This window comes from Acyrthosiphon pisum, chromosome A2 (genome assembly GCF_005508785.2).
Source record: "Acyrthosiphon pisum isolate AL4f chromosome A2, pea_aphid_22Mar2018_4r6ur, whole genome shotgun sequence".
Classification (NCBI taxonomy): Eukaryota; Metazoa; Arthropoda; class Insecta; order Hemiptera; family Aphididae; genus Acyrthosiphon; species Acyrthosiphon pisum.
The window spans coordinates 90,211,764-90,228,018 of NC_042495.1; the positions used below are offsets into that span (position 1 = coordinate 90,211,764).

The 16,255-nt window shown below is 28.9% G+C and overlaps 1 protein-coding gene across 5 annotated transcripts in view; it reads left to right on the forward strand.

Annotated features, from left to right (window-relative positions):
• LOC100163795 (zinc finger protein 271) overlaps positions 1-14,313 on the forward strand; it is a 15,708-nt gene extending 1,395 nt beyond the window's left edge. Inside the window, exons 1-5 of one of the 5 annotated variants that reach the window (XM_016803244.2) lie at positions 5,106-5,485; positions 6,182-6,469; positions 7,569-7,633; positions 7,801-7,929; positions 11,931-14,313. In XM_016803244.2, coding sequence (XP_016658733.1) covers positions 7,596-7,633; positions 7,801-7,929; positions 11,931-13,881 — 2,118 coding nt within the window. In that variant the 5' untranslated portion in view covers positions 5,106-5,485; positions 6,182-6,469; positions 7,569-7,595 and the 3' untranslated portion in view covers positions 13,882-14,313. Of the gene's footprint in view, positions 1-5,105; positions 5,512-6,181; positions 6,470-7,568; positions 7,634-7,800; positions 7,930-11,930 lie in introns of those variants that run through there. The other 4 variants (XM_029490763.1, XM_016803246.2, XM_003243494.4 and 1 more) reach the window with 4 other exon arrangements.
• Positions 14,314-16,255: the final 1,942 nt, after the last annotated feature.

The window sequence follows — 16,255 nt, forward strand, 5'->3', positions numbered from 1 at the left end:
GAAAACGGTATCTCGTTTTTGGAGGAAATGGCTACGGCCATCTTTTCTGATAGGAAAGTGAATCTAGTTGGTACTTTGTGGGGTCAAAAGTGAAAATGTTCAAGTAGTTTTTAAAAGCGCCGTGAAAAATAAAATAAAAATTAAGGAAAAACGGGAATTTATACGCAAAATCTGTTTTCGAGAAAATTGATTTTGGTTTTTGGTGTAACTCTTAAACAAATGACCGTAGATACATGAAATTTTGACTGAATGTTTATATTAGTATTTTCTATACACCATAACATTTTCCAAATATTTTGACTTATTTTGAGCTCTTTATGGACATTTTCAGTTTCCATTTTTTTAGTTTTTTTTTCTATAAATATCGATAAAATTTTATTTGTTGGTTAAAAAAGCTTGAAAATTTAATAGAAGGCTCCTAGTATATTGTTTCAATAGCAGAAGAAAAAAATTAAAAATCCATGGTCACAATTTTTTTTATAAGCATCTAAAGTTCAAATATTGACAAAATACGTATAAATCACGAAAATTTGAAAATTATTTTGAGTTAGAAATTCATGAAAAATGTTCTTTTTAAATCTAAGATTTGAAAATCTAATACAATATTCCTCATAAATTTGTCTACTATTTCCATAAAAAAAATGTCTACAAGCAAGTCAAATTAAATTTTTATGAGCGTTTGAAATTCATATTTTTACAACATTTGATATTCACTCGATTTCTCATGTTACGATTTTCTTATTTTGTTGTAATTGAAAAACGAATGATTGTAGATACTTGAAAATTTCGCTGAATGTTTATATTAGCATTTTCTATACACGATAAAATTTTGAAAATAATTTGACTCTTTTTGAGCTGTTTACGGACATTGTCAGTTTTCAATTTTTTTAGTTTTTTTTCTATAAATATCAATAAAGTTTTATCTGTTGGGCCAAAAAGTGTAAAAATGTAATACAAGGCTCCTGATATATTGTTACAATAGTAGTTGAAAAATGTTAAAAATATATACGCACAATTTTCTTTTATAAGCATTTAAAGATCGATTTTTGACAAAATGTATCAAATTTTAACTTGAATAATTATTTTGTAGTTAAAAATTCATAAAATGTTCAACTTTTATATCTAAGGATTGAAAATTTAAAACAAGATTCCACGTAAGTAATTTCTTCTGTTACCAAAACATCTAAAAAATACATAAGCACAGTTTATTTTTATAGTCATTTTAAGTTCATATTTGGATGAAATTACATATTAAAAAACCTGGAAATTGAAAAAAGTTAACTGACCAATCTCAAGTAGACATAATAATGAATTCAAATCAGTTTTAAAAAATATTATCGCATTACTAGATCAATCAGTATGATGGAATAAAAATTGGATGTTTTGGCCAAAATAACTGTTTAATATATTATAAATTATAGTTTTTCCTCAGCAACGTTTTTTCCCGGCTGGAGAAAAGCATCGTGTCATAAAAAACTTCGTTTCAAAAAAAAATTAAATAAATTTGAACTATATTTGTTTAATTCGGGAGCGCCATTTCAACTGTTTATAAGGTATGCTATAACAACTAGGAAGGACAAAAAAAAATTCAGCAGACCTATTATATAATATACTAGCTGATCCCGTGCACTTCGTTGCCCATTAAATGTACCAACTCTATTTGACTTAAACTTTTTTCAATTCATTATTTAATATTCGGTGTATGGTGTTCAAAATGTATCTTAACTTTTCTTTTTTTTTTTAAATGATGTTTAATTCACCGTGATATGATGCTGCCTACAGTAGCAGACGAAATTCAAAGGTTTGCTCGCAAGCACGAGACGAGGCTAGATCACCATGTCAATACACTAGCCATACAATTATTAGATAACTCCAAGGATATCAGACGTCTTAAGCGTCTGAAACCATACGACTTAGTTTAAGATATTAAATTAAGGCAGGAGCCACTTCATTGGAAGTGTCTCCATCAACGTGTAATATATATATTTTGTATCATAGTATGTAAAATATGTATAATTGTCAAACATATTTATAAAGACCTTTGGGTCGTTTAAATAATAAAGCCCCAGGGCATTTAAATAAAAAAAAAAAAAACTTTTCTGTTTCCCGGAATAAAAATTCTGATTCACAGCAGTATATTATCAGGTAGGCAATCTACCTACGGTAGATAAAAAAAAACCAAAATTAACCATTCCTAAAATAGTCTGTCTTATTGCCAGAGGTTTAATCTACACACAAATACATTAGCCGACAAGTCACAGCTTCGCCCGTGATTGGTTGTTTATTTTGCCTCCGGACGTTGATATGTATAATTTTTTATTCAAATTTTATCGTTTAATGTGATCGGCAAGTAAATATAAAAAATGGTTAATGAAAACGTATTGAAATGTTTCTAGCGGTAATAATGATAAATATATTTTTATCAAAAATAGCCAATCCTGTGCACTTCGTTGCTCGTTAAATGTAGGTACCAACTCTGTATGACTCAAACTTTGTTCAATTCGTTATTTAATAATCGGTGTATGGTGTTCAAAACGTATCTTAACTTTTCAGTGGCCCAGAATAAAAATTCTGGTTCGCAGCAGTATATTATCAGGTGGGCAATCTACCTGCGGTAAATCGTGGACCCCGTTAGGTTCATTATTAAGTTAAAATTATTTATATATATTAAGTTAATACTTATTATAGTTAAATCATACACTTACGTACAAACACGTAAGTGTATGATTTAACTCTAAATCCCAGACTGCATTTTGTAACAATAATATTATAATAGTATTATAATAACGTTATACTAATATTATTCGTGGTTATAATGTTATAATAATATTATAAAACAAAAAATTGCTGTCTGGGAAAGTATCAAAGTTATACAAAGTTAGTCGTTTTTACTTAATTTCACCTACAGTGGATTAATATAATCAATTAATACAAAATCCTAACCTAACCTAACCGTACTAAAATCCAATGAATAAAAAAAACCAAATTTATAGTCTTTATTAAATTAATCTATCTTCTTTCCAGAGGTCTAATCTACACACAAACATTCATACCAAGCTGAACCCGTGCACTCCGTTACCAGTAAAAAATTTCTACTTAAAAAAATTATGATTGTTCAACTGTTTTTGGATGTAACTTGCTGCAATGTTCAATAATTTGATTTGGTGCTAGCTTGTACCTGATCTGCCCAAATAACCAATGGAAACCAATAAGTACTATTTTCTACTGTGGACTGTAACCAATGGCAACTATTAAAAAAATAAATAAAAATAAAATGTTCAATTTCCATCGTGAATCTCGAGATCCCTGTTTGAGCACCTCTTTAAAATGCGAATTTCGAAAAATCTTTTCTTAGTGCGCCTATACATTGTAATAAGTACATTTACTGAATATTTCATATCCATAGCTTCAGCAGTTCCGGCTAGGCGATGATGAATTACCCAGGACAAGTCTTTTTATATATACAGATTGTTGTTCTTGAGTATTATTACGAAAAATCATTATATTTTCGATTTCAATTAATCTAATATATACTATCTATCTATATATATATATATAAGAATCTAACTTGATTTTGGAGACGAAGGAAACTGGTTTGTTTGTTTATTAATTATTGTTATTATTATTATTATTATTATTATTATTATTATTATTATTGTTAATTATTTATTTATTTGTTTGCACTTGCATTTTTCCATTTTAAATAAATATTATTCATTGAACAAATAATTTATTGTTAAGTACATTTTTTTCTACCTTATCTCTATTCTATAATTAAAAGAATAAAATTTACTACTCCAGTGGTTGAATTCAGAATGTAGGATTAGGATATATAATTTTCAGAAATTAGTCTATGAGGGTCTATGAGGATCACAGATAATATGTATAATAACTAGATACCCGACTTCTTCTTATCAATGACACTGGCAGCCATTTACAACTTGGGCAAAATAGTATTTTCAATATATATTTATATATAAGTAAATATGTATATTATGAATAAATGTAAACATTGCCAAAGTTGCAAATGGCGTCGGGCATCATAATTTAATAATGTTGTTGTATATGGAGTCGGGTATCTAGTTAGGTTATTATACATATCTGTGATGAGGATTGATAAAAAATTATCTTTATCATAAGCTAGTTATCATTATCTAAGACCGTGACCGTGACCGTAATCCATGAACTAAGATATATATATCTTAGTTCATACTGTAATCTAAGGGCCAATATCTATTCGTATATAACTACGATCACGATGTAGCACGAATTAATATATATATTAATATGTATATTAATCCGTGCGATGTAGAGAAGATCTACTTTACATCGTAACTACGATTAATATCGCAAGCAATATCACATGGCAATTGAAATTACTTTCAGAATCAGCTGTTGAACTAACTTAGTGCGCTCTCTATAATATTAATATGAGATAATGTCACGGACCATGATATAAAAACATGTTGTTTATATCATAGATATTAAAGAATGGATAGGCCATTTACGGGAACGAACATGAACATTTGTTGAGGTTATAGAGGTCTTATCACAAATAGATATATGTATAATTATTGTATATAATTTATGATAAGACCTCTGTCAGAATGAGAAGCAATGATAAAAAACAGTCTTTCTCTCTTCCCCATTCCGGCCCCATGACCCTCTATTTTGTTAATATAGCCATGGCCTATCCATTCTTTAATATCTATGGTTTATATCATGTCACGTGATAGTATATTAACATAGTACAATAGTACATAAATATTCCACTGTTGTCAAGAGCGCTGCAGAATTGTTCTTATCATGAGAGTAATAAGACAACAACTATTGAACATGTCATGCTCGTTGGGCAACCATTATATGTATTATGTTTAATCGTGTATATAACCACATTGGTAACACTCACAGACATGGTCTTATATAAGACCGTGCTCACCATAGACCTTATACTAGTATAAGCTGGTCTATGGTGCTCACAGACATTTACAGATAATGATAAAATATGATAAATAACAGATAATAAATAATACTAATAGATAACGCGGCCGCCAGACCGCCGTCTGAGACGCCAGTCATTGTGGTGTAACAGGTTGTGCCGTTGTGGGGGTCGCCTACTCGGTACTCGCCTCTCGGGCTCTCACTATCATGGTTAAATAACTTAGCCATGCTCACTATAGTTTATATAGATATATCATTATGCTAGTCGTGTGCTGTGTAATGTGTATCATGATAAAAAAAAACCTAACTTTTTCTTTATCGTGATGACGTGCATAATGTATATTGAAGAGTATCTCTCGTACTGACGTACTCCCGTGCTGACGTGTAAAGTGTTAATATTAAAACACGATCTGCAATATTTCATTATTTTTATCCTTATTGTTTCTTGCTACTAAAAGCAACCGATAAACATTGTGCACCAACGCAAATATTCAAAAACAACTTACAATATCAGCTTCAACTGTTTACCACTGTGAATTGAGTGGTAAGTACTCAGGGGCGGACTGGGAGGTAAACAGCCCAATATTCTATATAACTAAACGGCCCAAACCCCTTTATAACAGCTTCTTTATGAATACCTACTTTTTCGGTTATAAATTATAAATAGTCAATAGCCAACAGGTTATAATATCATACATTTTCCAAGAATCATAAATGTCATAAATAATCCTTTTGATATTTTTGATGTTTGTTTAGGTACTATGTTTTTATCATTTATTTCATAGTCACAATTCATAGTCGTATTAAACCAAAATCATCTTCATCGGTTTCAGAATCGTCACATTATCGTCATTACTGTTAATATAAACTTTATATACATTTTATCTGTTCCCTTTTTCAACAAATCTACAATATTTTCATAAATATTTGCAAATGGTTCAATAATTGTAGTTTAGCAATAACTTTCTGGCGGTCTATGTACCAACCAAATCAGATGAAGTGTTTAAACATTTTTGTGGATAAAACTGATTTTTAAAATTGTTGCTTAAGGAATACACTATAGGTACAACATGCCTAATATGCTCAAAAAATTATTATTATTATTATAAACTTATGGTTCGAATATGAACTTATTGTAGCATTGTACCAACCAATCGCAATGTTTTTTAAACTGTTTCGTATTTAAAAGTAAATTTAAATAGATGTATTAGTAATATTGTCTAATGTTCAAAATTTCAAGTGCTCCGGCGGCCCGGCCCGCACATATAAGCCGGCCCGGTGTGCTACGGCACACTAGAACACTTGGCCAGTCCGCCCCTGTAAGTGCTGATGTTTACCCTGTAAGTCTTAAGAGAACGCAACTCCAGCATATTGCGTTCTGTTCGTCTTCAAAAAGTGTTCTTGCAAACATATTTGTATTCAGCCCTCAGCACTCAGCAGATCCAATTGTGTGAAGTACCTACCTACCTTAAGTCCTTAAATAATAGTTTGAATTAACATAAGTACCTAGCTATTATCAAAATTAAAGGTAATAATTACATTATCTGTGTTTTCTCAATTTTCTTACCATAAACTTTGATAATAGGTCAATTTAATTAACTAATCCAATTAATAACTACAAAAACTACAAAAACTGGAACTGTTGAACGCATGGTTACTACATAAATAAATTACTAAATAAATATATGAGACATGAGATGTACCTATTCCTATTCTTTATAATATAATATATTACCATAAACAATTTTTCCACTGTGAACATTTATTTTAAAAAATAAAAGTAAAAATCCTAAATACCGATTCTACATTTTATACAGTAGATTTCATTTATAACCACTATCAAGGGACAATTTAAAATAAGTTTATACAAACAAAATTAAAAAAAAAGTTTATTTAGATAGGTTTATGACATAATATTTTCTTATTTTCTAAATCATATATATATATATATATTAGATACCTACAAAATTTGTATTCAATTTAAAATATTCAGTTACGTATTTTACTTGTTTCAGCTTATCTTTCAAATACATTTTTTTGATAATTTTGCATTACCTAATACTCATATAATTATTTAATATAACAAATTTAATTATTTTTTCGTTCAAAATTCTTCTATTGAAATACAATTTTCTTTTTCATCATCTTCCATATTTTCTTCATCATATCCACCAATCTCTTATTCGTAATCTTTATTCAATGCGGTGTTGATATTCTCTTTATCACTTAATGCTCCTCAAATTATACTATGCAGTGTCTATTTCAACATATTGTTAAACATTAGGAATGGTTACTACTGGCAAATTATTTTCTATAGATCTCTTTGGTGACATACAAATCTTGCATGCCCAATACAATTTTGAATTGTAACTTCAGAAACTCTATCCCAAACTTAAGATACCAACAATAAAATAGCATTCAAAACATTAACAGCCAATTCCTTGTTAGTTTCTAGATCAGAATTTTTACATGTTGTTCTGTAACTGTACATCATTTTTACAGTATATTCACATAAGCCGTGTCGTAATAACCATTTAAATAACTTAATAATGTAACCTTTACTCTTTCCCGCCACCAAACGATGAGTGACATAAAATTCACCTAATTTTAATGATTCATGTTCACAGTAATTGAAAAACAATAAAGAGGACAGTATGGAACAGACTATTAATGATTCTGGGATAAATTCCAAGTAAGCAAATACATTATAAGTGTAACACGGTGTAATATTACAAAATGTTAACCTGCATTTTGAAAGAATTATATTTTCTTAAACTATGTGTTTTTATAATTTATGTGTTATCCAATTTAAACAGTAGTTATCTACCAAACAATTAATATTTTTGCAATTTCTTTTAGGTACAATTATATATTACAAAGTTCTAGAAAGTTGACGATTCCACTGATTAGATGTGACCAATTTATTAAACAGGAAATTATTGATGATAGAGACCAAATTATTAATGATGATCAACCAATAAAAATAGAGTAAGGATTGAATTTACTTTATAATGTTATAAGACATTTTATTTAATGAATCTATTTTGGTTTTGATAACATTATTTTTTAAAAAACCTAATATTAGGGCTGGTACAGAATTAGTTACTGAGCTCTTAACCTACAAGCCAAATTGGTTCCTGTTTAAAAAAAGGTATTTTATTAAGATGAGCTTATTTGGTTCCCAATTCAGTTCAGGTCAAATAGTTCAAATTTTCATTTTTAAGCAATTTTTGGCAATATGGAATTATATTTATATATAATTTTTACAATATATAAAATATGAATGTACCTAAACTTATAGCTTTTACATAAAATGGAAATAAATTGTTATATTAATGTTAGTGAGCACTGACCAATCTCAAATAACTCATTGTCGATTATAGATTGATATGTTGTCTCGTTATTATGGAGTTTATGTTAAGTGAAAAGAGAGGTAAGTTATTGATTATTGACAATTATAAGTTTGGTTTCCATTAGAACCTTGCAAATAATATACAGACGTGGATATGTACTAAATACCATTGTTAGCATGCATGAAATTTAGTGGAGATTGGTTGTGTGCAGTGGCGTATACAGGGGGGCTAACGGGCTGAAGCCCTCCCATTATTGACGGTATTATTATTGCTTTTAAAAAAAAATATTTATCAAGTTTCAACTGTCAACTATAGTAAGCTAGACGTACATTTCATATACGCCTTACCACAATGAATTCATTTTTGAAAAAACATTGTATTTGCTTACCAATTTTCCTAAAATTATCTGTAATTTTTCGATAAAAGTATGAACTACTTGTATGCAGTGCTTAAATTGGGAATTATTAAGTAGAAGAGCTCAATCCAATAATTTATAAGCTGCGTTCCATATGCAAAATTACTCATCCCAAACTTTATCTTTGACAACAATTTAGATCTACTCCAAATCTTAATAAAAATTATTTTGGGCATTAGTTTGTAACCCCTTCCCCAACCCCGTCCAAGTAAAAAAAAATAGGTGGGGTACGCAAAAAATAAATAAAAATAATAGAGGAGCTCCGTCCTCCCTGTACCCCCCCCCCCCTCCCAATTCAAGCACTACTTGTATGAAAGACCTTGTATTAATTAATTGTCTAGCCTTAGCTATACACATTTAATATTTTATAAGTTTTGAACTACAAATTAATTAACTGTGGTTTTGACGAAATTTGAACATTAAATGCTTATAAAAAATAACCATAATGCCTGTATGTATTGTTTATATTTTAGCTATAATAAAAACTTACTTATTACATTTTTAAGCTTTTTGACTGGATAAATCCAGCATAATGTATCACTGTGCATGTTATTATATTTTTACCTTCTAACTATAAATTATTCCTTTGAAAAGTAAACTTTATTCACTTAATAATGTCTATAGGTTCATAAATTTTGAATTGATTGATTTGTCATTTAGACTAAATGTATTTGTTTATACAAGGTAGAAAAAATGTATTTTTTAAGGGTTTAATAACCTTAAGACAACTATAAATACTATTGTAGGTATTAGGTAACAACTAGTACTCCATATTTTAGGTTGATAATAATTGGTCATTGGCAGTACTACAATAACATTACCGCAACACATACATGAGTAAATCGTGTCCAGGGAGGTTTACAAAATTGTACAAAATAAAGTACATAATATTGAATAATATTTATTATTTATATTCAATTTCAAACATATCAACAAGGCTGGGCAAGTGAAAGATTTTTTTTACTTGTTAAGTTAAAAGTATTCCTATTTTTATCGCTAAATTGTTAAGTTAAAAGCCAATTTAAAAAAAAAAGTAACTTAACTTGGTTTAAAGTTAAAATTTTCTGATTTTCAAAAATAAAAAATTCCAGACCCATAATATGGTTTATTAGATAGTTTTTCTTTACGCTCAAAAAAATTACTGGGGAAATTTAAAATGATTGATACATCAAAGTAAAAAACTCATTAAAAAATGTGCATTATTCTTAGGATCAAAATTAACTTGAAGTTAACGTGTTGTCTTAAAAAAAGTAACAAGTTAATTAACTTAATTTTAATTTTTAACTCGTTAATGTTCAGTCTTGCATGGCAGTGCTGCAGTAACAGACCTAAATTACGCTCCTACCTACCCCTGGCGGACAGGTTTTAAGTTGTATTTTTAAATTGCATACATCATTTGCTGGGCTATGAATTTAATGCACTAAAAAACCTTAAAAATGCAAAAAAAGGTGGGTAAGTGAATGTCGCTCTGCTGTACTGTAGGTTTCAAGTAGTTCACTGTATAATGGATGATATGAAATTTGAATTCAATAATATAATATCATTGTACACAAAAAAACGATTCTGAGCGATGACGGATTGTCAATGTGGATATTTTATATTATATTTATATTGTTATTAGTTATCATTATGGTAGCCGGTAAGTTGAATTAATATTATAAAAATATAACAAAATAACTAAAATAGTTCTTCTGGGTTTTTTAATATGTAATTTCGTCCAAATTTGAACTTAAAATAACTATGAAAATAAACTGTGTTAATGTATTTTTTAGATTTTTGAACAGAATTTATTACTTCCATGGAACATTATTTTGAATTTTTAATCCTTAGCTATAAAAGTTGAACATTTTATAAATTTTTAACTACAAAATAGTAATTACATTTTAAATTTGATAAACTTAATCAAAATTCGAACTTTAAATACTTATAAAAAAAAATTGTGCCTATTTTTTTTTAGTATTTTTTAACTTATATTGTAACAATATATCAGGAGCCTTCCATTAAATTTTGACACTTTTTGGCCTAACAAATAAAACCTAATTGATATTCATAGAAATTTGAAATTGTTCGTAAACAGCTCAAAAAAGTAAAAATATTTTGAAAATTTTATCAAGTATAGAAATTTATAAAATAAACATGATATAAATTTCAAGAGTCTACGGTTATTCGTTTTTGAATTACAACAAAATAAGAAAATCGCTACATGAGTAATCGAGTGAATATCCAAGGTTATAAAAATATGAACTTCAAACACTCATAAAAATTTAATTTTTTTGCTTGTAAATACCAAAAAAAAATGCAATTTCCTACAAATTTACAGCCCTAACCATTAATGTGCGTGACTGTAATGTAAAAGTTATAGTGGATTGCACCCACACACGAATGTACAAGTCACCACCTCGGCTTTGTGCGCGTTAATGGTAAACAGTACATGTTCATCTGTATGTACTTTTTGTCCATCCTACCAATCGACCTAATAATACAATAATATTTCAAAAAACCAATCTGAATTTTTTATAATATCTACTTGGGATCGAACTGTCCACATTTTAAGATTTCTGATTTTAATTCCAAATTATCAACGTTCAAAAATTCTTAAATTTTAAAATATTCAAACCAAATTTATAGGTGTTGGATGGTGAAACTAGAAAAGTTGACTGATTAAGTAGCCTATATAATGAATTAAAATCAGTTTTATTATTAAGTATTATCGCATTACTAGGTTGATCAGTATATGATTGACAAAACATTGCAATATTGGTATGTAAGTTTTGGACTTTTGGCTAAAATAATATTGATCGCCAGATCGCCACCAATCCCCTTAAGAACACAATAATATTATGGTGCGTTTCCGTGCTTGTTGTTTCAAATGTAATAATATGTTGAACATTGGGGTCTCAGTTTAACATGGGTCCAAACGCTCTAACTATATTTGAAACCAGGACTCACATGAATAGATAAGTCTCCACGTTACGCAAACTTAAATATAACAAATAATTATATATTAGTTGGATATAATAGCTGAGCATATTATACAAATATAAATGTATTTTATAAACATATAGATATGTGAACAAAAATATTAATATTTTAGTGGATATTGTCAAAATAGTATCTATCCTTTTTCTCTGGACGAGAAAATAATTCAATAAATTTATAAATGTTATGACCTGACAAATAATGACATATTACTAATATTATAATTATATTTTATATTTTAGGATTGTTCGTGAAACTGAAGAAAAATTAAATACGATAAATGATGCTGAAATAAAAATTGAAACAGATGTTATTGATATTTTTGAATTTGATAGTACAGTTCTTACCAAAAACCACTCTTCAAGTCTCATTACACATATGAATTCGGAAAAGACCTTTAACTTAAAGAAAAACATGTTGACATGCAAATTGTGTTGTGAAGTATTTACAGATAAATTAAGTATGAGGAAACATATGAGAATATATAGTAAAAAACCCACTTTTACATGTGATATATGTAAGAAACTGTTTCATGAAAAACCTCAATTGATTACTCATATTTTAAATCATACACGAGACAATTCTCTCAAATGCAGTGTTTGCAATAAACAATTTTGCCGGAAAGGATATGTGAAAATTCATATGAGGATTCATACTGGAAATATGCCATATGAGTGTGATATCTGTTATCAAAAATTTTTTTTTAAAGCACCTTTTAACGATCATATGAGAAAACATACCGTAGTTGAACCTCATAAATGTAATGTCTGTAATAAGACATTCAATACAAAAGGACATTTGAAAAGACATGAAATGATTCATAAAAGTAAAAGAGAAAAGCCATTCGCTTGCAACATTTGTAATAATTCATTTTATAACAATTCACATTTGAAAAGACACAAATGGTTGCATACTAAAGAAAAGCCGTATAAATGTACTGTCTGTAATAAAACATTTACTGATCAGAGCCATTTGAAAGTGCACTCAAGAATTCACACTGGTGAAAAGCCTTATGAATGTGCAATTTGTAGTAAAAGGTTTAATATTAAAGGAAGTTTGGTAACACATATGATGAGCCATACAGGATTAAAACCTCACAAATGTAATGAGTGTTACAAGACGTTCTGCAATAAAACCCAACTAAAATCACATTTATCAGTCCATACAAGAGAAAAACCATATAAATGTACCATCTGTCATAAATCATTAACTAGTTCAACCACTCTACAATACCATATGATGAAGCATAAAGGCGAAAATCCTCACAGATGTATCGTGTGTAATAAAACATTCCCAATCGCATCAATTTTAAAAAAACATATGGGTATTCATTCAGCCAACAAGCCTCATAAATGTAATATCTGTGCTAAAGCATTTACTCAAGCAATACATTTAAAAGTGCATACAAGGATACATACTGGCGAAAAGCCTTACAAATGTGATGTTTGCAATAGATCATTCACTGTATCTACTGCATTGACTTCACACATGAGAACTCATACGGGAGAAAAGCCTTTTGAATGCAAAATGTGTGATTATAGTTGTTCGAACTTATCGGGATTAAAAATTCATAACAAATATTTTCATACTGGTAAAAAACCCTATAAATGTGACATATGTAATAAAGTATTTGTTTTAAAGGCAATTTTGGTTGTACATAAAAAATCTCATACAGGATATAAACCTTTTGAATGTCACATGTGTTCAAAAACATTTACTCAAAAATCCAGTGTCAGAACCCATATTATTAGTTTTCATGGTAAATTTAAGCATCATAAATGTAATGTTTGTAATAATTCATATACATCAGCATTCAATTTGAAATTACATATGAGAATACACACCGGAGAAACCCCTTTTAAATGTGATATATGTGATCAATCATTTCATCAAAAACCACAATTGATTACTCATATTTTAGGTCATACAGGAGAAAAATTTTACAAATGTAAAATCTGTTCGAAAAAATTTGCTCAAAAATTTACCATGGATATTCATATGAGAATTCATACCGGCAATAAGCCTTTTAAATGTGATATATGTAATAAAAGAATTCGTCATCAAGCAACTTTTAATATTCACATGAGAAATCATACTGGGTTGAAACCACACAAGTGTGATATCTGTAATAAAACATTTGCTATAAGATCAAGATTAAATATCCATAGAAAAATTCATAATATTATTTACTGATTAAAAAAAACTAAATGAAGTTGTTTTAGCTAATTACTTTACTCACTACTACTTACTCTTTTAATTTTTTGTGTATATAATAATAATATTGATTATAGCTAAACACTTTTTAAGTTAGTGTAATTATTATCATTATTCTTTATTGATCTAATTGTATTTTATCCTCTAAAAGTCTGAGAGATTATTAAATCCACCTCATCTCTAACTATAGCAACTTAAAATTATATTATATATTTCTCTCCACTGAATTTTGTTAACCACTTTTTATCCTCGTACTAACCATATTTTTTTCGTTATAACTTAGCCATTTTTTTAAGTTAAAAGGATAAAACATTACATTTTTCCTTGGATAAATTGTAGTTAATTATTATTTAACTATTTATTATATTGTAAAAATAAATTTATCAGCAATAAATGGATGATTGGACATTTGATCTTCTATTATTTATTTATACGTTTACATTACAAATCATTAATTAAATACTTAAATGTAATAACTAATAAGCAACATTATTTTTGTATTGGAATTTAAAATTATTAATAGGTGTAAATTATAAGCAATAAAATAAATAATATATCATTAATTTTTGTTTTATATAATATATACCATGCACCTGAGGGTCGTTAAGGACATTTTTTTTTATTACTTGTGTACGATCAAACTTCAAAAAGACTTCAATATGTATAAAAAAAAAAGTAGGTTAGTGGATGTCGTTCTGCTGTACAGTAGATTACAAGTGGGTCATTGTATAATGGTTGTATTCGATTTGAATTCAATGATATAATATCATTGTATAAGAAAAACGATTCTGAGCGGAGACGGTTTGTCAGTCTGGATATTTTATATTTCGTTATTATTTATTTTATCATGCAAGTTGAATTAATATTAAAATATTATAATTTTTATTCGTTTCTATGGTGATAAACAACGCGTTAGAAATTAAAATCCCATTTTTAGCGTTTTTTTCGTAATTTTTCGGTGGTTTTTCCACAGTGGCATTAAATAACTATTGAGAAAATTGAAAAATGACCTCTAAAGTACCATCTGATCCAATTTGCTAAGAGATAAGGTACTATATGTTGAAATCGAAACACTCATTCTGGAAGAAATTTTGTATACAGGATATAAAAATAAAAAAATAAAAAAATAAAAAATAAACACCATTGTAAAAACAATAGCTCCCTCGCTCCGCTCAGAATCTAAAAGGTATACCGGTATAACGTTGATATAAGAACGCTAAGACTCTCTTAAATTTATGAAAAAAAAAAATCAAGATCATGAATATAAAATATGTATAAATTATACACACATTTCTAAAAAATAATAATATGTATTACACAAACATGGCCGGTGTCAACGGTGGTGCTTAATTTTTGTTAGGAACAATTATTAATTCAGGAAAATATTTGTCAGGAATTTATTATGATGGATATAAATTGATTTGTTTTTTTTTTCCAAAAGGCGCTTCTTCTAGTTTTTTATTCATAAAGAGAGACGTATTCCTGGAAAAGATAAGTTTTGTCCAAAATCAGTTTCTTTGAAGTTAAAAATTTACTGTAGACATTTTATGAAGAAAACTTGAATCACAAACTTGATTTATCATTTTTTACGTATTTTTCAATGGTGTTTTCATATTATCTAAATCATTTAAAAATTAGAGAAACATAAAAGAGCAGTCCTGAAAAATTAGAAAAATTGAAAAGATTCGTTTTCAATTGAAATCACTCAATTTATTTTCAAAAACAGAAACCAACGGTAAGCAATTTTAAGACCTGTCAAATTAAATTATATAATTTTATTTAAATTTAATCAGTGATGGGATATTTAAAACATTTTGTTTTGAACTCTTGAGTTGATACTATAAAAAGGTCAATATTGGCACTTATTTTTAAATATTCAGGTAGTAATCGAGCCAACATTGAGTTTTGAATAAAAAAACATGAACAATTACCAAAAACGCATTACCATATAGTGTTAGTACATAAATACTGCTCGAACACGGACGCGCTTTCGTGCCACCGTAGTTTCGGCATAGGTCCCCAAAGCTGCGCCTCGGATGCCGAAGCTCACGAGGTGGCTTACCCCCTCCTCGGCCGTCCAGCGCAGGGCCGTTCGCCGCCATAGGCTGTGCCGCTAGCCGTGTCTTGTCTTGTCCAGGCGGTCGGGCCCGACGCGTCGTTGCGTTTGCTCGTCGCCTTGCGCTGTGTTTTGGCGACCATACCCGCGTGTACGGCCGACGCGTTTTTATGTATTATTAAGTCGTCGTTGGTTTACTGCCGTTGCCGCCGCTGGCTTATTGCCGTGGTTTTGTCTGTTGCCTACGCTCGAACTTGGCGGATCACGCACCGCCGGTTCGCGTTGCTCCGGGTGGCC